Source organism: Pinus tabuliformis, chromosome 7, assembly GCF_031772625.1.
Source record: "Pinus tabuliformis cultivar Carrire ecotype Pingquan chromosome 7, CPIR1, whole genome shotgun sequence".
Taxonomy (NCBI): domain Eukaryota; kingdom Viridiplantae; phylum Streptophyta; class Pinopsida; order Pinales; family Pinaceae; genus Pinus; species Pinus tabuliformis.
This window is the reverse complement of record NC_142293.1, coordinates 850,399,661-850,421,389: the sequence shown is the minus strand read 5'-3', so window position 1 is coordinate 850,421,389 and position 21,729 is coordinate 850,399,661. Positions and strand designations below refer to the sequence as shown.

Genomic DNA, 21,729 nt, shown 5'->3' with positions numbered 1-21,729 from the left:
TATGGCAGATGTGGGATGGGAGAAGAAATAATCATTGAAAGATATTATATTAAGGCCGAAAACTGATGAAAAGGCAATCAATGGGATTGTTAAATACTGCACGGGAAAGGAGTGCCCAATATATTTCCATGCAAAATACAAAGAAATGAAAATTGTGAAGGATGAAAATTACTAAAGAATAAAAATTACTAGACCTGAATATAAAACCTAACTTTATCCACATTGAATTATGTTCAACTTCCCAACAAAATAGCAAGAAGATGAGAATTAAATTTTGATCAATTAAAATCTATCAATTTAAACAGTTCTTCCTTTCCTTTTCCTGTTGTTCTTTCTTTATCCTTGCTAATTTCAACTCCAAAAATTTTGAATGCCACATTAGATTTTCCGTAACAACCATGGCATTGAATTGTGGCTAAAGATGTAAGAGAATTTTTTTAGAAATTTAAATCCAAAGAAATTTAGAGATGCATGCAAGATAAGATTATAGAATACCTAGGTCTTTGATGCAATGGTTTTCCAATAAATACGTAGTGAATCCCTGCAGCACGTTTAGCTATATGATAGTAGAGACCTGTGACATTCACAAAGCTTTCTTAAAAACAGTAGAGCTAAAAACGGACAAAAGAAATGGAAGGCTACAGTGATGTTAAAAAGCATGAAAGCAGCAATTGTTGTTTATTATCTTCCTCAGATTATGATTACGATGTTCCAAAATCCCCATCAATTCAACTCACTGTAGATACCCTTGATTTTTTCCATTCTCACAGGACAAATATTCAATCAAGGATCCCTGCTTTAATTGTGCACCCTTACCTATTACCACTTTTTTTTTATTTATAAACCAAAAAAGAAATATGAATCAAATTTTAAAGAGGATATCCTAAGAAAAAGGGAATTCTTATAAGATTCAATAAGCTACAGCACGATAATTAAATCAGCAATCAAATTATGTATATGTATGCATGTACAGATATGGTTACAATCCTTTTTTTTGATAAAGTATTATGTGATAGGCAGATTGCAACTGTTTACACTGCATATCTGAATTTAGCAGTTTCTTGAGATATGAGAAAAATGAAAATACCCTCAAAATAAAAGAGCATTAGGTTTGCACGGACAACTAGCTGTGAAGCCTCTCGCACAGATGGAAGAATCTGATACCAAAACATAGCAAACATGCTTTAACAATGCTTTACAAGCTTCTTCTTGAATGTTCAGAAGCTTAAACCAGTTTATTTTTCCGTATAAAGTTTAAACTGCAAATCTCAGATTTTAGAATGAACAATAAACTGTAACTTATGGAATTGAGAAGATGTTATTTTCAATATGAGCTTTTAACAACAACATAGCAATGCCAGCCATAACATTCAAAACCAAAGATGCTCCAAAACAGTCTACAAAGGATCACTCTTAAAACCACAATTACTTTTCCACAGAATTAAAATTTGAAGGCCCAAAACAGAACCACAATTTATATCCAATCTTATTGGATAAGAACATACCAATGGCCATTTTTGGACCGCAGCTAACCATATATTCTTCACCCTTTCTCTCCATCTTGACCATCTCATGGCTGCAGTATCTCTATTTGATAAAGAAAGAGGTGAATTTCCTGCATTATCAGAACCACTCTGAGGAATGCCCCTTCCGACACCAATGCCATTGTGTGGTTCATCAGATTGTTGATTGACCAACATGATTCCGCGTGTAGCTACCCTAGCACTATAGAACTATTAAATCAGGTTCAGCGACCACCATGTGCAAATGTGAACAGTAATGATCAAAATTATTAAGTGATAGTTGCCTGAACTTCTGATAGAAATTTGTAAAAGCAAGGTAGAAATCCACAGGACACTAGTTGACAACAGAGAGTAAACTTTACAAATTCTGCAGGAAACTAATAGTAAAGAAACTTTACCTAAGCCTTTCAGCAATATAAGGAAGAGTGGTTTGAAGGAAAACCAGAAGAATCCGCCTTGCTGGCGTCGGAGGAACACCAGATGAACGTGCAACCTGCATAATGTACACAGACCAAATTACCTTCAGATAATACAAATTCTTTATATTGTCAAGTAAAGAATCTACTATAATTGCCAATATTACAATGCCAGCTTCTTTTCACTGTTCATCATTTGAGAATCAATTTGGAAGTGATTACCTACCAAATTCTAGATGTTATATTTGACAAAAAATGAAAACTTAGATGTATCTCTACGCTAGACAACCTTGAGGTCACAACTAGTTGAGATTCAGAAGAGAAAGAGAGGATCAAATGAAACCAACCAGCAATCCCTAACACTGCAATAAAGAGAATAAACCAGCACTAGGGAAAAATAACCCCAGAGAGGAAAGATAAACCTAAGCATAAGTGAACGGATAAACCTAAGCATAGTGAACTAGAGATAAGATACGATAAATTTATTAATGTCCAAAAAATGACCACAAAAATAGATAACTTTATTAATGTCCAACAAATGACCACAAAATAGTTAATGGAACTAACGGGTACAATCCAATGTAAACAGAATGTGGAAGTGCAGAAGTGACTCCTAGATCAACACATAAAGTGATAAGTGAGAAAAAAAGGAAAGGAAGAGCTAAATATCTAGCTAGGAACTATAAACTAGCTGTCTTGACGGAAGATACATGGAAATGTAGTGTTGTGATACAATAAGAGGACTAGTGAGAGAGAGAAAACGCCATGTCCTACCAGTCCCGATGACAAAGGATAAGGGAGCATACCTAGGCATTGTCTCAATGTCATAATTTTCAAGCACTATGAAAAAGTTGATGCTCCAGCAAATGATACCCCCTACGAATGACCAAGGCTAAGGAGAACTCGCTGTACAATCCTAGGGAGAGTGAACAAATAAGAAAGCTCCACTCTCCTATCATCCAAAGTCAAGGGGAAGACACCTTGGATATAGGCATGGCTACTTAGCTAGAAGAAGGGGGTAAGCTAGCAGTCAAGTGCGCCTCGTGTCGAGATCCATCTAGGTTTGATGCCTTTGTCAGTGTAGTGATGCGTGATATGTAATATAAAATGGCAACTCCTCATAGGTCTCAAATACCTCGAAGAGACGAAGTCTCATCAATCTATGATCTAAACTATCCTAGACCTCTACATGTCACCTATTGCTATGATCGAGCAATGAAACCTAAGAATATGAGGTATTCTTTAATAAGCCTAAGGCCAAGATGGGGCCTACAAAGACTGAGATTTGTTTCCAAACACATCTCCCATGAAAAAAAACGAGGCACCTTGAGTTGGAACTTGGGATAACAAGAGAAAGTAGAGAGGGAGCCCCACACATTGTGATAAAGGCAATGTTAACAGCCATGGATCTCATAGTAAAATGGGTATATGAAAATAAGATGCATCTCCATCTCTGGCTTATATAAGTGGCAAAGCTAGAAGGTCCTATTAGAGCATGGTATATGGTGATCTATTTCCATCCAAATTTTATGGGATCCCACATGGAACTACACTAGAGGGATCCTAATGTTAGGTTTTAGGTTGCTCCAAAAGTGTTCATACCATGCTAGATGTACCTTCATGTGATGAGGGGTGCATTCTAAAACCCTAGCCCCTTAGTTCTATTTTAGAGCTTTAGTTCAACATATATATATATAAAGGTGATTGCTTGACCTTGGACTTGGTGCTAGAAGTGGCATAGTACTTGAGGAGGTGGATATCTTATGTGGCATTGGTAACTTCTACATGGCATGCATGTTGGGGAGATGGTTGCTTACATGGGAGATGTAGCTTGGAGGATGAGCAACAGGCACTAGGAAGAAAGGTGTTTGGCCCTAGAAGCACTAGGACCACATGACCTACATTAAAAGGATGAGTGCTTGACTTGAAGATGCTTGGGTTAAGGCATATTACTTAAGGTTGCTTGTGAACCCAAAAGACACTTTTGTTGAGAAGTGTTAAATCATTGGGTGCTTGTCTTGGAGAGAAAGGAGCCTTGTAATGAGGAATTCTTGACACTTGGAGCCCATGCTTGGAAAGCACACTAGTTGAGGATCGATCTTTTAATGTGTGTATGCCTTGGACTGATAGCACTTCACTTGGAGACCTTATCTTGTTAATTAGATTAGGTTTCTTGTGGACTTAGTCCACCTTTTATGTTGTTGGCCACCCTCACCTATTTTATACAAGGGAGGAGAGAGTCTTTGATTATAATAGAGCAATCATTGGATCATTGTATCTATTGATATTTGTAGCTCGTGCAGGTACTTTTGCATAAGCCTAAGTGTCTAGGCGTGCAAAGGTCACTTAGAGTCTCCTTAGACACTTGCTCTAGTGTGAGCAAATTATTTTTGTGACTTAGCTTAAGTCTAACTAAGGAAAAGCACATAATTATTATGTTGGCTTATCGAGCTAAAATAAACTTAGGAAAAGTAAAGTAAATTACTTAAGTTTTAATTTCAGCCCTTGATCTCAAGTGAGGCGAAATCTAATGTTAGTCATCAATCACTTTGGAGATTAGAGTTAGGGATTTAGCTCAATACAAAATTATAAAATCTAGGCTAAGGAGAAGGAGAAGACATACCATACAACAGCACAAGATTGAGAGAGGCTTCTCAGTAAGTGTGTTGGGTCCAAGAAGGGGGTAGCAAGCAGATCCAAATCAGCCAAGGAGGTCTAGATCAACTGGATAAGATCCAATTGTTGTAATTATTTCCTCAATTGGGTCACTTTCCCATTAAGGTAACCTAAGTTATGAAGAACTGTGATTGGGTAGAACTTGTTGTGTCAATTTTTCGTTATTGAGATTGGTAAATTTTGCTTCTACTAAATTTTCATGTTAATGAAACTAGTTGTGCATTTGATTAGTAGATCATTAATCTGCTAGGAATTAGGTGTCGGGTGCTAGGTTTGCAGGAATTCTAATAATATCTTGATTATGAACTTGTTTGTAGTCTTTGTACTTGTGTTGATGACAGGGAGGAAGGTGCTAGAGTTTGTAAGAGGCAAAAACTCGAACACAATTTTTTAGGGTTTGATGGTCTTGTGTGAGGACCTGGGGTTTGTGCTAAATAAACGCTGGAGGAGGCTTGGAATGTTATGCTTTTAGAGCATGTCTAGTGCAAGCTTGGAAAATCTCCTACACTTGTGTGATGCAAGTGGAAGATCAAGGGTGAATTCATTGGTGTTGATTCAGATTGTTGTTGAACTTTTGAAGTGCCTAAGAGTAGCTTGGTGTGATGCCTTGCTAGGCCATGTTTCCCCAGTTAGGGTTTGTTGATGGTGGACGCCCTATATAGGGTCTTGAACCATTTTGAGCTCCTACTTTGTGATAAGCTTAAAGGGTATGTTGTATTTTTACCAGCTTGCGATATGTTAATTGGTATGTAGTATGTACTTATAACTTCTTTTGATTGATATATATATATATATATATATATATATATATATATATATATATATATATAATTGATGATGATTTAACAATGTGGGGACCTTGTATAAATATTCCTAAGTGAGTGCCTTTTTAAAAACTCAGGTCTTTTAATTAACATATGAGCTTTAGAGTCTAGACTTTATGTATGTAATCTTGTCTTTGCCGTTTGATATGCTCTGTCCTCAAAGCAAGCGTAAAGAAGGATTTTGTTGGAAAAAAAGTGTCTCCCAATACAAATCTTCCACTAGAAAGTTTTGCAGATGCCATTTAATCAAGTATTCTTTAATGGTTTTGTTGTAGCATTTTTTTGCACCCTGTTATCCAGTGAAAATGCTTCAAAATTTGTCAAGTTCGTCCTTGGCTAAATTGTTGGTCATATGCAAATTTTTAATTAAATTTTGTTAAAATTTGAATTTTGGGCTTCAAAATCTAGTTCATAATCACTAATTGAGCTCTTGGGTTCACCACAGGGCTAGGCATGTTCTTGGGCCTTTTAATGCTTTATATTACAGAATTGTAAAAGAATGATTAGGCTTGAAAGCCTAAACTCTACGTCCTTATTCTATGCCATATATGTTATGGAAGTCCACTAAGCAATCAAATTCACTATCAATCCAGCACTCAATACAACATGCCAAGACTAGGGAAGAGCCAAATGGGTGCACAACACATTGAAATGCCATTAGAGTGGAGGTGTATATAAACACCGTCAAACCCATTCACCGGATGAATGTGGGATAATCTCCCAAGACTAAATATAAAAAAATGAAGGGCACAGGTTTAGAAGGAGGCGATCATGCCCAATGCCATGAAATGCCTGATGTCAAAATAGGGTACTCCTCAATCGCACAGGTGTAATGCTAATTTCCATGAGCATCAAACAACCAGTTGTCATCGTAGATTCTCTTGTTTTTTCCTCTGTCATAACCGAAGTCACTAGAAGAATCACAACGGTTGCAAAGTTGTGCTCATAGTGTAGAGGAGCAATGAATCTTGTGACCTTTCTGTTTAAGATGACGTGCAAGGGTACTCCTCAAAGCTGCACTCTCTTAGCCCTCGTAGAATTTTTGTATTTGCAAGTCGATGCTCATGGAGATAGAGTTGCTCCTTTCTTGGATGTCTATGAGAGGACTTATAGCAGCCAAATGAAGTCGTACTCAATTCATTTGGTTGAATCTTAGTTGTTTGGTTTTGACTGAAATATACCTATGTAGTCATCGGGGTTGTTGCATCCTCTACGCCCAACTACTAGTTCACACAAAGAATGGTAGCCAAAGGTTGAAGGAGTTGTGCACCTTATGAAAATGAAAGGTGATACGTGTCCAGATCCTATCACAAGTTGTGAAATCAAAGATCATTATTCCATTGCAAACCCCCAGGTCATCCGGTGTTTAACATGGAAGGGGGTTCTGCAGTGGGTTGTTTTCCAAAATCGTCTATCCAACATGGCAAGTCCAAGTGAATTGTGTGTTGGAAATTGTAACTAGATTCAGTCTTCATTTAATGTATTTGAGTCATCATGAAATGTACTTGTCAAAAGAATAAAGAAAAGATTTTTTATTATTGTAACAATGACTTATTAAGCATGGGTTTCATGCTTGGGTCATCATTATATTAGTCAAAGTCCCCATTGTGGACTATGAGGATTAATATTGAGTTTATAGAGTCATTTTACATTCAAAGAGACCCTTCTTGGGCTTTTGAATCATGTAAAAAGGTTAAATATTGAGTCAAATATGATTTATGTATCCTCCACACCAAGTCGGACTAGAAGAGTTCAAGTCAGCCTAGAAGAGTTCAAGTCGGCCTAAAGACACTTATTCAACCCACAAGAAGCCTATAAATACAAGCTAGTCGAAGTCATTTGCAGCATCACATCTTAAGCTAGTTCGATATCTTAAGAATAGCTAGGAAGTGTGAAGTTTGTTGTTGGGAAGCCAAAGGAAGTGCAAGTTTGGGGAAGTCTAAGGAGAAGCAGAAAATCAAATTTTTGGTGCCTCTCTCTCTATGTTTCATGACCTAGATTGGGAGATCAAAGTCTTCCAAGTTTCATTATTGCCGGAAGCTGCTGCCTAGTCGAAGTTGTTGGAAAGGGGTCAAAGATCTGGGAGGCTGACTTGGTGTGGAGGGAAGGTCTGGTCTTTGTCTAGGGTGAAGAGTCTCAAAGAATACTATTGAAAGGAAGAATTATCTTGACTGGGTTTTCCCCTAGAGGGGGGTTTTGCCCTGACATAGTGCCTACATCTTGTGTCTCTTGTTTTGTGATCTTCATACACACATAATATCTTAATTGCTTGATGAAAGATAATATAATAAAGAAGTAAAAGAAGCCAGCACACTCACAAGTAATTATCAAGAAAGGAGAATCAAACCCTAATATAACTACTTTGATTTTCCAACACGGTTTCAGAGCTAAGGTTAGGAAGAGTCGAAGATCACTTTGTTGGCATGGATTCTCCCTCTTTGATGAACTACATAAGAATGGGTATCAACATTGTTGGAAGCTGGATCAAGAATGTCATCTACTACGTATTCAACAAGGTCAAAAGTCAAGGATTCTTAGTTGTTCTTACAAGTTCTCTTAATGACGGCAATGCATGGATCATTGATAGTGGAGCATCGAGACACGTGACAGGAGAAAGTAAACAACTTCATACACTATCAAAGGAGCCATCTTCTCATGCAATGGAATTGGGTGACAACAAAAGCTATGCTGTTAGAGGCCTGGGATCAACATCGTTGAAGCTGGATAATGGATCGAAGTTGCATCTCAACAACATTCTATATGTTCCAGGTTTGAAAAAGAATTTGCTTTCTATTTCTTGTTTAGAAGATAAAGGGGAAAGAATTGCTTTTGTTGATGGAAAAGTATTGGTTTGGGGAAAAGACTCTAGCATTGATAAAGCTAGGGTTATTAGAGTTCGTGAAGGAAGTCTTTATAGAGTCATTACACCACCTCCTCAAGCTTTGGTTCATATGGAAATAAGTCCCATTGAGCTATGGCATAGGAGGTATGGTCATCTACATTATAAGGTCATCCCTACTCTTAGTCAACTGGTTCATGGTATTCCTAATATGAAGTTGGATCATGAAGGTGTGTGCAAGGGATGCTCTTTAGGAAAACATATAAGAAAGCCATTTCATAATAGTGAAACTAGGTCTAAAGAGATATTAGACCTCATCCATTCCAATGTGTGTGGGCCCATGTCTGACAAATCACTTGGAGGTCATCTCTATTATGTGACATTCATTGATGACCATTCTAGAAAGACATGGCTCTACCTCCTCAAAACAAAAGATGAAGTATTTGATAAGTTCAAGGAGTTTAGGGCTGAAGTGGAAACCCTAACCAAAAGAAAGATTAAAAATTTGAGATCTAACAATGGTGGGGAATACACTTTTAAGGAATTGATTGCATATTTTAAGGAAGCAGGTATTAAGAGGGAGCTCATTGTTCCCTATTATCCCAAACAAAATGGATTGGCCGAAAGAAAGAATAGGTCAATTGAAGAAGGCATTTGAACTATGCTCCTTGATCAAAATCTACCAAAGTTCTTATGGGGAGAAGTAGCGATGACAATTGTATACATTCAAAATAGAAGTCCTCATAAGAGTCTCGATAATACGACACGCGAAGAAGTATTCGCAGGAAAGAAGCTGAGTGTGGATCACCTTCGAATCTTTGGAAGTCCAGCTCATATCCATGTTCCGAAAGACAAGCAAAAGAAGTTGGACTCTACAAGTATCAAGGGAATATTCGTTGTATATAGTCTCTCTTCAAAAGCATATAGAATCTACATCAAGGAAGGAAGATATATTGAAGTAAGAAAGAACGTCATATTTTATGAGAATCAAGCATACAAGAAATCAAAGGATATTCCTATTGATTCTAATGACAAAGAAGCTCCCATATTTGAAGAAGAAGAAGTTCATCATGAAAACTCTACTACAAATCTCGAAGAAGAAGGACCAAGTGAGCCTATTCATTGGTGGTCATCCCAACCTTTGCACCATATTATGGTTATGCTGCATATATGAAAAAAATTGATTGAATTCGAACCATCTACATTCAAGGAAGTTGCGCATCAAGAGGTTTGGAAGAAAGCAATGCAGGAAGAATATCAATCCATCATGAAGAATGGGGTTTAGGAAATTGTTCATAGACCTAGTGACATATCGGTTGTCACATCTAAATGGATCTATAAGATCAAACATGCATTTCATGGAAGTATATACAAGTATAAAGAAAGATTCGTTGCAATGGGTTTCTCTCAAAAGAAAGGCATTGATTATGAAGAAACCTTTGCACCTACAGCAAGGTACACTACCATTAGAACGTTGGTTTCATTGGTTGCTACAATGGAGTGGAATATCCATCAAATGGATGTGAAGACCGCATTTCTGAATGGGACCATTGATGAGGAAGTGTACATCGAACAACTAGAAGACTTTGAAGTTAATAGCAGGGACTCTCATGTTTGCAGACTTAAGAAGGCCCTATATGGGTTGAAGCAAGCACTTAGGGCATGGTATGCAAGGATGAATGCATATCTACTTAGCATTGGGTTCGTGAAGAGCTATGTTGATCTGAATCTCTACATCAAGGTCGTTGGCTTCACAAACTCTGATTAGGGTGGCAGTAAGACTGATGGAAGAAGCACTACCAGAGAATGTTTTAGTTTGGGAGCTGCTATGATCTCATGGATGAGTAGGAAGCAAGATCTCGTTGCATTAAGTAGTGTCGAGAAGAATATGTAGCTGCATGTGAAGTGAAGTAGGAAAGGAAGTTGTTTGGTTAAGGAAGCTTCTGACAAATTTGTTCGAGAAGTCTCTGGGTCCTACTGTGATTAATTGTGACAATCAAATTTGTATCAAGATGTCTGGAGATCCCGTGTTTCATTCAAGAACGAAGCATATCAATAATAAGTTCCACTTTATTAAGACCCTGGTGCAGGGTGGGATCGTGAAGTTGGAGTATGTCTCGACAGATGATCAGGTAGCAGACATACTGTTAATTTTAGATAACAATGGTATGTTCTATGCTTAAGAGCAATTTACTTCATTTTTTTCTTATTAGCCCAATATCAATTTCCAGATTAGCAATCACATTAACATGATAGTAAATGCAAATAGAACATAAATAAAAAGCAAAATACAAGCCAAGACAAGAGGACACAATATTTGGCGGATGCCAAGGAAAAACCCCAATGTGGGGAAACCCTTTGATCAAGTCTTCTTATTATTCTTCAAAAGTTCAGCAGAGAGAGTACAATATACAAAATTCACTTGCCCAAACACAGTCAAATCTGTCCAATCAAACTGCAGTCAACAGGATGCCCTAACCAGAAAATCAACACTGGTCAAATCAGCAAAATTATTCCTCCAAATCAGCTCGGTCAAACCCAGTCAATTCGGCCTCCAAAAACAGTCTGAATTAGCCCAAAACAGTCTAGAAAAAGTCAGTCAAACTCGATCAACACAGAGTAAAACTTGTGGTCAACGTTGGTCAAACAGCCCAGAAAACCTCAAAATTTGTGCCAAGAAATGTGGTTTGCCCAAACAAAATTTCTCCCAAGAAAAACGCAGTCAAACAAGGTCAACTGTTGCCTGGTCAACGTTGCTCAAACCTACTGCAAGTTGGTCAACACAGATATCAGAAAACCCTAGTCAAACTTTCGCACATGTGGAGGAGAAGAAGGTTGCCCTGCAATTCTTACGACCCAATCAAATGAGGAGAGAGAGAGACATGTGTGAGATGATGAATAGGTAGATGCTCCTTCTATTTATATGCAACATTAAAGGTGAAGAGATGTGACTTTTGGGCTTCTGAGCCTACATTAGATTGTTGGCCGACCTTGACAATTTGACCATAGAAGCAATAAATTCATAATTCCATTTATACATGTCAAAATGAGAAGATCTTTAGAATCTTAGATCAATCCTACACCTCTCAGAAAGAGGGATCGAACAAAAATATCATCTCCATCATATGAGTTATCCAAGGTGGAGTTTGGCCCTAGTTGCCAAATTTAACACATACTAATAAAGGCTCTTCCGAATAAGAAGTTTGAGTATCTGAGAAACTTGTTGGGTTGGGTAGACATTGATGATTGTATTGATGATAAGGAAATTGAAGAGATTTATTAAGGCTTTGTGAGTGAAGCATTGCCTGGGAGGACATATGGCCGACACTTTGTGTTGATGTCTAGGTCCCAAAGTAGGAAAGGGTGGCGTGGGTCGTAGAGCTCTGACCATGGATATGCACCTAGTTCCCTGGGTTGATGGCTAGCAAGTAAGCTTGATGGTACCTAGAGGGGCTGAAAGCTTGAGTCCACCTTATTCCCACTTGGATAGATTGCCTTGGTCAGGAATCTAGTCCGTGGCATTGCGATGCCTAAATTATTGAGAAACCAATGGATAGATTGCCCTGGTCAGAAATCTAGTCCATGGCATTGTGATGCCTAAAGTTCTTCATTGTTTCATATAGTTTGAGATCTTCTATTGTATTTGTATATGATGAATACCTCCCTAGTTAAGAGGGAGTGTTGGAAATTGTAACTAGGTTCAGTCTTCATTTAATGTATTTGAGTCATCATGAAATGTACTTGTCAAAAGAATAAAGAAAAGATTTTTTGTTATTGTAACAATGACTTATTAAAGCATCGGTTTCATGCTTGGGTCATCATTATATTAGTCAAAGTCTCCATTGTGGACTCCTAGGATTAATATTGAGTTTATAGAGTCATCGTACATTCAAAGAGACCCTTCTTGGGCTTTCAAATCATGTAAAAAGGTTAAATATTGAGTCAAATATGATTTTTGTATCCTCCACACCAAATCGGCCTAAGGACACTTATTCGACCCACAAGAAGCCTATAAATACAAGCTAGTCGAAGTCATTTGCAGCATCACATCTCAAGCTAGTTCGATATGTCAAGAGTAGTTGGGGAAGTGTGAAGTCTGTTGCCGGAAAGCCAAAGGAAGTGTGAGTTTGGGGAAGTCTAAGGAGAAGAAGAAAATCAAACTTTTGGTGCCTCTCTCTCTATGTTTTGTGCCCTAGATTGGGAGATCGAAGTCTTCCAAGCTTCATTGTTGTCAGAAGTTGCCTGATGCCGAAATTTGTTGCCTAGTTGAAGTTGTTGGAAAGGGATCGAAGATCTGGGAGGCTAACTTGGTGTGGAGGGAAGGTCTAGGCTTTGCTTAGGGTGAAGCGTCTCAAACAATACTATTGAAAGGAAGAATTATTTTGACTGGGTTTTTCCCTCAAGGGGGGTTTTGGCCTGTCGTAGTCCCTACATCTTGTGTCTCTTGTTTTGTGATCTTCATACACACATAATATGGTAATTGCTTGATGAAAGATAATATAATAAAGAAGTCAAAGAAGCCAACACACTCACAAGTAATTATCAAGAAAGGAGAATCAAACCCTAATATAACTACTTTGATTTTCCAACATTGCGCACCCCCCCTCATGAAAACCAAAAACAACTATGAACCCGCTCCCCCACTCCCCCCGCAATACCATTCATGGTTTCAACATTAGAACAAGCGTTGAATATATGAAGGTTTCCAATTTGAAAAAAAATCTGGGTCAAAACCTTCCAATTTCGAGGGTAATTTTCTCAAGTCAAGAGCTTTCAGTGTCGATGTTGTGTTTTATTCCCACGGTTTTTATGAGTAAGAAGATGGAAAAACATTTGGGAAAGAAGGCAATGAAGCTTGAAAAATTGTCTTCCTCCAGTCATCTGTTGAGAATAAGTGCAGCATCAAACAGTTTGTACAGGATTACATGTGTTCTTGAGTAGTTTTCATGATAGCCTGGAATCTGGATGTTCACAATTTACTGCAGTTTCTTAATCAATAGTATTATGGAAACTTGGCTGCAGATTGGATCCACGCAAGCAGGAAAGCGGGATGAGAATCCCAACACCCACAGATTATAAATTTTTGCTATATCAGATGCATACCCTGAGTATAATAACAAAAATAAAACCCTTGCTCATAATTTTCTGCCAAGCAAGAACAAAATTTCTTTGTGGTAATGGCCATGTAAAAATTGTTAGATGGTGAAAGATTTATGGTTCTCAAAAAGGAGTGGACTACCAAGACAATGAACTCTGTTTTAGCCTCTTATGTCAGATAGCTATTGAAGCTCCAAAGATTCTTAATCTTTCAAGCAATGAACACTTTAGCGAAACTTATGGGGAGGATGTTGTCTTCATTGCCAATGATTGGCATACAACTCTTCTTCCCTGTTACTTGAAGAGTATCTACAATCCTGCCAGTTCTTTCACAAATGCCAAGGTTGCATATTGCATATACAATATAGCTTATCAAGGCAGATTTGCTTCCTCAGACTTCTCTCTTCTTAATCTCCCCAATGCATTCAAGAGCTCATTTGATGTTATAGATGGGTATGACAAACCAGTGAAAGGAAGGAAAATAAATTGAATGAAAGCTGGAATACTAGAATTTGATAGGGTTTTTACAGTGATTCCATATTATGCAAAGGAGCTTATTGATGGACCGGAAAAGGGAGTGGAATTGGAATCTATTGTTCGTAAAGTTGGCATTACAGGAGTTGTGAATGGAATGTATATCCAAGAATGGGACCCTTCAACAGACAAATATCTTGAAGTAAACTAAGATGCAACGACTGTTCTAAAATGCCAAGCCTAGTCTGACTCTGAAGGAAGCAACGACTGTCCTTGGCCTATCCTTGTCACCTCTAACCCTTGGAATTGACCTAACATAGGGAAGCCTCCCTTGTGATGCAAATCCACTAATGAGCAGCAGGTAGTGGTTGTGGTGACAGTGGGCCACACCTCATAGTGTTGTCGCTTGGTCTAGATTTTGTCTTTTGAGATCCCCCCACAAGACCTACTAGATTCTGAGGACACAAGTCCAATGGCACATGGAGCTTTCAGGTGGCAAAATGGCATCAAGACTAGTTAGAATGTTCCATGCATTATGTAAAAATTGGTCTACAAAACAAGAACAAAAACCCATCTGGCATATTTCCAAAATTCCTAAGGGCATTAGCGATCTAGTGACTAGGCATGACGATGTGCTAGTGATGTGGCAATGCAGGGTACTATTTTAGTCAACGGGACTTGTTACCCACCAAAAGTGGGTAACCCCATAGGATAAATTTTCTACTATTTTCGACAGCCATCCAACCAACAGCTCTATACATTGCTCAATTATGATGATATGCCACATTCCTCGGCCATTTGCACCAATCACCACTCGGCAAGTACTTTAACCATTTTTGCAATCAAGGACTTTTACTTAATGTTTTGGGCATTCTAACATGGATAAAGGGGTGATCTAGATGATTTACCGTTATTGATTGTAAACTTGTTCTCTCACCTTACTAGGTGGGTTAGTCTTTAAATTTTATCCCTAGTCCAATAGGACCTCCTATGATGCTTTAGGGTTAAATGAGGGGCAATACTTGTGAAACTTGGCTTGAAGCAGCACATCCATAACCATCCCATACTTAAGACCTCTTTTCATTCCCTTGATTTCACATCCATCCTTTGGGTTTGTTGTAATTGGTTCATTGGGATTTGGCACCCTCACATCCACATCCTTGAGTCAAGGCCAAAAAACTTTCCCTTGAAGGTTGATGCAACTAAAAGAAAGATAAAAGCATAAGATGGCCACAATGTAAAAGATGGTCAAGGCATTGAATAGCATCTGGAAAAAATCCTAGCATGACCTCTACGCCCCTCACTAGCCATCAACCTATTCCTAAGCACTAGATGCTCCATCATATAATAAAGGAACCCTTGCATGTCCCAACCTTGATGAGCTAGACACTAACTCATCTTTAAGGGGTAAATAAAATGTTATACCATTAAAAGCTATGCTTCTTACGAAGCATTATTAAAAAGTAGTACAAGGCACACCAAAGGGGTGGAAAAAGCATGACGAGGAAAGCAATAACCAATGCCTCCGGGATTGTTCCCTGCATACATCTATACACTTAGGATGATGAACCTCCATCAACTACTCACATGGCCATGTTATTTTTTGGATATTGTGGTAGCATCAGACAGGTGTTCTAGTCACTAAGGTGTCAAGGAGGCTAAGGAACATGAGATATCCAAAACCCAGAAAAGGTTTCCGGAGAAAACACCTAGAAACCACTCAATTAAATTAATTTATCAATAATTAAAAATTGCTTAACTCTAACCTAGGAAAATTGATTAATTAATGGGTGTTAATTGAGAAAATCGACTTATGCTCTAGAGACTTCCAGAAGATGATTGGATCAAGTCTAAGATGATCTGAGCCATCAATCACGATTAGGTCTTGGTTTTTGATGCTCCAGCGGGAGATTATAAGAGCAAGTCGATGGGATGGAGATATACACAATTGCAAGAGCAAGGGAGCAAGGCAGTGTGAATTACCCAGTGTGTGGTACTCAGCAAGGGAAGAATTCAAACCAAAGATTAGTAAAGGGAGCAACAGAAAGTTTGGGACCAAGTTTTTGAAGAATTTCCCAGTGATTTCCTAGTGCCAGAGCAGTAGGAAAAGGGAGGTCGAATAGTTTGCAAAAGAGGTTGAATTCTGCAATGCGAATTGGCCAGCCCAGTAGTGCATGTAGTTGGAAGAGGGTTTGATCAGTTGTTGAAAGCTAGATCAGTGTCTGAAAGCCAGAGCGAATTTCTTCCAGAGACAGAGGGATGCTAAATGGCCCAGTTGGAGGTGGATTCAGGGTTGTACGATTTGCATAAAGCCAGTAGTGTGCATTTTGTCTAACAGTGCGAGCAACCAGTGAGGGGTGCGAGCAGGCCAGAAAGGGCCGAATAGATTGGTAGAGAAGATCCTTGATCTCCAAATTATTTTGCCAAATATTTGTCAGAGGATTGCCAGTTCAGCGTCCAGATTATTGTACTCTCAAATTTGTTGCATAATAATAAAATAAACCCTCATCTGTTGCATTGGTTTTTCCTTCGGAGATTTTTCGGGGACTTTTTAGTGCAAAATATTGGCGTCTATTTTTATGTGTGTGCATCTATTTCTCAGTTCGTGATTTTACTTCCACAACATATTTTTATTGTGATGAATTGCAGTGTGATTTATTCATTATTTGTCATAAAACAAATAAATTGCTAATCAATTAGAAGAATAGACTCTAGTTGTTGCAATTTAAGGAAAATTCACATGGTATCAAATCGTTGTTGATGAGATTAAAGGCTAAAAGGCAAAAGATTGGCAGATCGTGCAGTTTCAGAAGGAGATCTGAAGCGCAGGGTTTAGATCCATACAAGCCAAGCCACAGGTGGGAATTGCAGAGGAGGAAAAATTGATTTTCAAATCCAGCTCGGAGGAAAAGTTCAAATAGCCTCATAAGCAAAGTTTGCAGGTAGTGTGGTGGCCGGGAAGCAGTTCCGGTGAGCAGATTAGTGGATTTATTGAGTAGATCCGGGCATAGAGACTTGCAACAAGGGTTTGTAGTTGTAGATCTAAGTAGGGCAGAAAGAGAAAAGCATACAAAAATTATATCCAGGACTTCTCTAGTAAAATTCTCAAATTTCTCCAGTATGGCCGCAACGAGATTCAACATTGAGAAGGCTACAGATTTGTCTTCCAGATTGGAGGAAGAATTCGCTCAAATAGCTTGCCTCTCTAGCTCAACTTCACAAGGTGTCTGGTATAAAGACAGTGAAGTGTCAACTCATATGATAGAAGTTAAAGATTACTTCTCCAATTACAAGGAGGAGGAAATGGACTTCCAGATTCAGATGGGAAACAAGAGAAAATGTACTCCGGTTGGGAGAGATACCATCGAGCTTTTGAGGGAGTCAAGAGCAAGCACCAGCGTTACAGATGTGTTCCATGCGCCCGATTTAGGCATGAATCTAATTTCAATGTCCCTGCTACAGGATAAGGGATATGATGTCCACTTTGTAGGGAAGAAGACATTTATCAAACATTGAAACTAGAAAAATATGAAGCACATTGGAGTAGGAAGCAACAGGTTGTACAAGTTGTAGAACAACTCTCCAAAGGCACCAGTAAGCAGTAGCAACAGTGACAGCAGTCGCAGTGGGAGATACCTGAACGAACTATGGCATAGGAGAATGAGGCATTAACACCATGGAGCACTTAGGATGCTCAGGGAGACAGTGACAAGTGTTCTAGAATTAAGCACGAAACACGATGATGTATGCAGGGGTGCGTAATTGGGAAATATGTTAAGCAACATTCCCAAGAAGTGGCAGTAGATTAGATGGTGTGTTGTAGCTTATACACTCGAATATTTGTGGCCCTATGTACACTAGATCTTTCGGACAATACGAGTACTTCGTCACCTTCATCGATGACTATTGCAGAAAAACCTAGATCTTTTTCTTGAAGACCAAAGATGAGGTCTTTAGTCATTTCCAAGAGTTCAAGGCTCTAGTGGAGAATACGATAGGACAGAAGATCAAGGTACTTCGCACGGATGACGGAGGAGAGTACAAAGACAATGACTTAACGGGTTTCTGTGTGAACGAAGGCATCAGTGGGGAGTGGACAGCTCCATACATAGCAAAATAGAGTAGCGAAGCGGAAGAATAGGTCTGTAGTTGGGGCAGGAAAGGCTATGTTGTATGACCAAGACATGCCCAAGTTTCTATGGGCAGAAGCATGTAACACAGTAGTGCATATACAAAACAGGGTTCCTCACAGAGCATTGGGGAAGATAACACTAGAAGAAGTCTTCTCAAGGAAGAAGCGAGAAGTTAGTCACCTCAGGATCTTTGGCAATGTAGCGTGCTTCCATATACCAGATGAAAAACGCACTAAGTTAGATCAAACTACAGAGAAGGGGTTCTTCATTGGGTATCACAAAACCTCGAAGGCATACAAGATCTATATTCCTAGCAACAGGCAGATTATCGTGAGAAGGGACGTGAAGTTCATGTTAAAGAGATCCCGAGATATGCCAGCGAGTGATCAGAATGAGCCAACAAAAGCTCCATTAGTTCAATAGTAGGGGCAGCCGCAAGAACAACAGCAAGGACAAAAACAAGGATGTAGTACAGTTGTCAGTACTAGCATGACCTCTAGTGCAGGAGGTCCTATGAGTTTGCAACATATGGAGTAGCAGAGGCGGGATGAGAATTGCTAGACCCTCCCACCACTAGTGGTCGAACCAGTAGAAAAGTTCGTCGAATGCTAAGGGATGCAGAGGAGTTCATAGGAGCTCCTAGGACAAACAGGAGAGAACGCAGATAGCCAAACAGGTAAGAAGCATTAGTGGCATAGGCTATTGAACGTTCTAGCTATCAGGAGGCCACACAACATCAAGTGTGGTTAGATGCCATGGCGGAGGAGTATAGCTCTATCATAATGAACGATGTTTGGGAGGTAGTGAAAGACCTGTCGATAGGTTAGTTGTGGGCTCTCTATGGATCTATAAATCAAGTACGTTGCAGATGGCAGTGTGGAGAAGTACAAGGATATGGTTGTGGCAAAGGAGTGTGCACAGAAGGAAGGCATAGATTATTAGGAGACCTTCGCCCCCATTGCCAGATATACTTCCATTTGGTTCGTTATATCTCTAGCAGCACATATGGTATGGAAAATTCACCAAATGGACGTCAAGATAGCCTTCTTGAATGGGGTGATAAACGAGGAAGTATACATCGAATAACCAGAGGGCTTCGTGACACATGAGAGGTGCACACATGTATGCAGACTGAAGAGAGCTCTATACGGGCTCAAACAGGCTCCCAGTGAGTGGTATGGTCAGATTGACAGCTACTTACAGAAAATGGGATTTGTCACGCGTGACACAAATCCCAACCTTTACTATCTGATGGTAGAGGGTGAGCCACTTATCCTAGGGTTGCATGTGGATGACCTCTTTCTAACTGGGTCATCAAGGCTCATAGAGGACTGCAAGAGGACCCTGACAGCAGAGCTTGACATGAACAATCTCAGACTAATGCATTACTTCCTAGGCCTAGAAGAATGGCAGCAAGACGAGGAAATTTTCCTTGGTCAAGGGGGATACACTACAGAGATTCTAAAGAGGTTCAGAACGCAGGACTATAGGCCTATGTCTACGCCTATGATTACGAACTAGAGGAAGATCGATGCATCAAAGGATGAGGATGTTGACCCAACCTTGTATAGATAGCTCATCGATTCCCTCCTGTATTTGGTCAACACTAGCCAGATATCTGGCTTGCGATCAACATTCTCAGTCAACTTATGGTGTGACCTAAGAGAGTGTAGTGGACAGCAGCGAGACATATATTGAGGTATTTGTGCGGCACAATCGATTATGGGTTGAGCTTTACTCAAGGTGATGGTGTTAGGCTATGTGGTTATAGAAATGCAGATTCGGTAGGCAGTTCAGTAAATCGAAAGAGCACATCTGGGAGTTGCTTCAACATTGAATCATGGGTTGTATCTTGGTGCAGTGAGAAGCAAAAGTTTGTGGCACTGACCTCTGCAAAAGAAAAGTACATGGCAGCTAGCATGACCACATGCGAAGCTATCTGGATTCAAAAGCTGCTAGTGACTCTATTCAGTCAAAAGATGGAGGCAACCAGTATCTCCTATGATAATCAAAGTTCCATTAAGCTCTTTGAGAATCTAGTGTTTCATGATAGGTTGAAGCATATAGACATATGATATCATTTCATCAGAGATTGTGTGCAGCGTGGAGAAATCTAGCTACATCATGTTCCCACAGAGTAGGAGGTTGCATATATACTCAAAAAAGCTCTAGGGAGAGCTAAGTTCATCTATTTTAGAGAACACATGGGAATAGTGGAGAACACCTTCCTCGCTAAGAGGGAGTGTTAGTTTTTGGATATTGTGGTAGCATCGGACAGGTGTTCTAGTCTCTAACGTGTCAAAGGCTAAGAAACATGATATCTCCAAAACCCAGAAAAGGTTTCCGAAGAAAACACCTAAAACCACTCAATTAAATTGATTGATCAATAATTAAAAATTGCCTAAGTCTAACCTAGGAAAATTGATTAATTAATGGGTATTAATAAAGGAAATCGACTTATGGTCTCGAGACTTCCAAAAATGATTGGATCAAGTCTAAGTTGATCTGACCCATTGATCACGATTAGATATTGGTCATTGATTTTCCAACGAGAGATTATAAGAGCAAGTTCATGGAATCGAGATCAACATAGTTGCAAGAACAAGGGAGCAAGGAAGCGTGAATTACCCAGAGCACAGTATTCAACGAGGGAAGAATTCAAGACAGAGATTAGCAAAGGGAGTAGCAAGAAGTTTAGAAGCAGAATTCTAGAGAATTTCCCTGTAATTTTCCAATGCCAAAGCAATAGGAAAAGGGAGGTCGAATAGTCTGCAAAAGAGGCCAAATTCTGCAGTGCGAATTAGCCAGTCTAGTAATGCGAGTTGTCGAAAGAGGGTTTGATCAGTTATCGAAGGTCGGATCAGTGTCTGGAATGCAAAGCGAGTTTCTTCTGGGGGCAGAGGTAGGCTAGACGGCCTAGTTGGAGGAAGATCTAGGGTTGTACAATTTGCATAGAGCCAGAAGTGTGCATTCCGACTAGCAATGCAACCAGCCAGTGAGGGATGCGAGTAGGCTAGAAGGGCTCAAACAGATATGAAAAGATCACTAATCTCCAAATTCTTTTGCCAGATATTTGCCAAAGGAATACCAATTGGGCATCCAGATTATTGTACTCTCAAATTTGATGCATAATAATAAAGCAAACCCTCATCAACTGCATCGGTTTTCCCTTCAGGGTTTTAACAGGGACTTTTCAGTCCAAAATATTGATGTCTACTTTTATGTGTGTGCAAGTATTTCTTAGTTCCTGATTTTACTTCCGCAACATATTTTTATTGTGAAGAATTGCAGTGTGATTTATTCGTTATTTGTCATAAAACAAATAATTTGCTAATCAATTAGAAGAATAAACACCAGTTGCTGCAATTTAAGGACATTTCACAAGCCATGGCACCTAGCCATGGAGTCTTTCCCCTTTGTTGCCACCACTATCACTAACACCTATGATTGAAGGAATAACCTTGGACATCTCACCTCCCCTTAGTTATTGGAAGCACCTAATAGGGTTGACTATTTAGCCACCCCTAACAAGGTAGGGAACACTTTTATGGGACTTGGTCTCGTTAGATATTTGAAGGTTATTCTAGTTTCAAGTCTTAGGAAAATTTTCTGAGCCCCTACTCACAAATGAAAAAAATAGGAGACCAATACTAGTGACAAATAACAATCAACTCGAAGATGGGATTTCGATATAGGAGACAAATGGGAAGTGTTAAGTATGGATTACCATTAACATGCAACATCAGT

General features: G+C 39.2%; 1 protein-coding gene across 6 annotated transcripts in view; it reads right to left on the bottom strand.

Moving 5' to 3' along the window:
- The window catches only part of PEX10 (peroxin 10), a 273,167-nt gene that overhangs the window by 110,361 nt on the left and 141,077 nt on the right, over nucleotides 1–21,729 (bottom strand). For all 6 annotated transcript variants that reach the window (XM_089459013.1, XM_089459014.1, XM_089459017.1 and 3 more), the window contains exons 5-8: nucleotides 1,922–2,016; nucleotides 1,506–1,725; nucleotides 1,088–1,157; nucleotides 496–574 (exon numbers count right to left, since the gene is read on the bottom strand). In XM_089459013.1, the coding sequence (XP_089315139.1) occupies nucleotides 496–574; nucleotides 1,088–1,157; nucleotides 1,506–1,725; nucleotides 1,922–2,016 (464 nt within the window). The remainder of the gene's footprint in view (nucleotides 1–495; nucleotides 575–1,087; nucleotides 1,158–1,505; nucleotides 1,726–1,921; nucleotides 2,017–21,729) is intronic.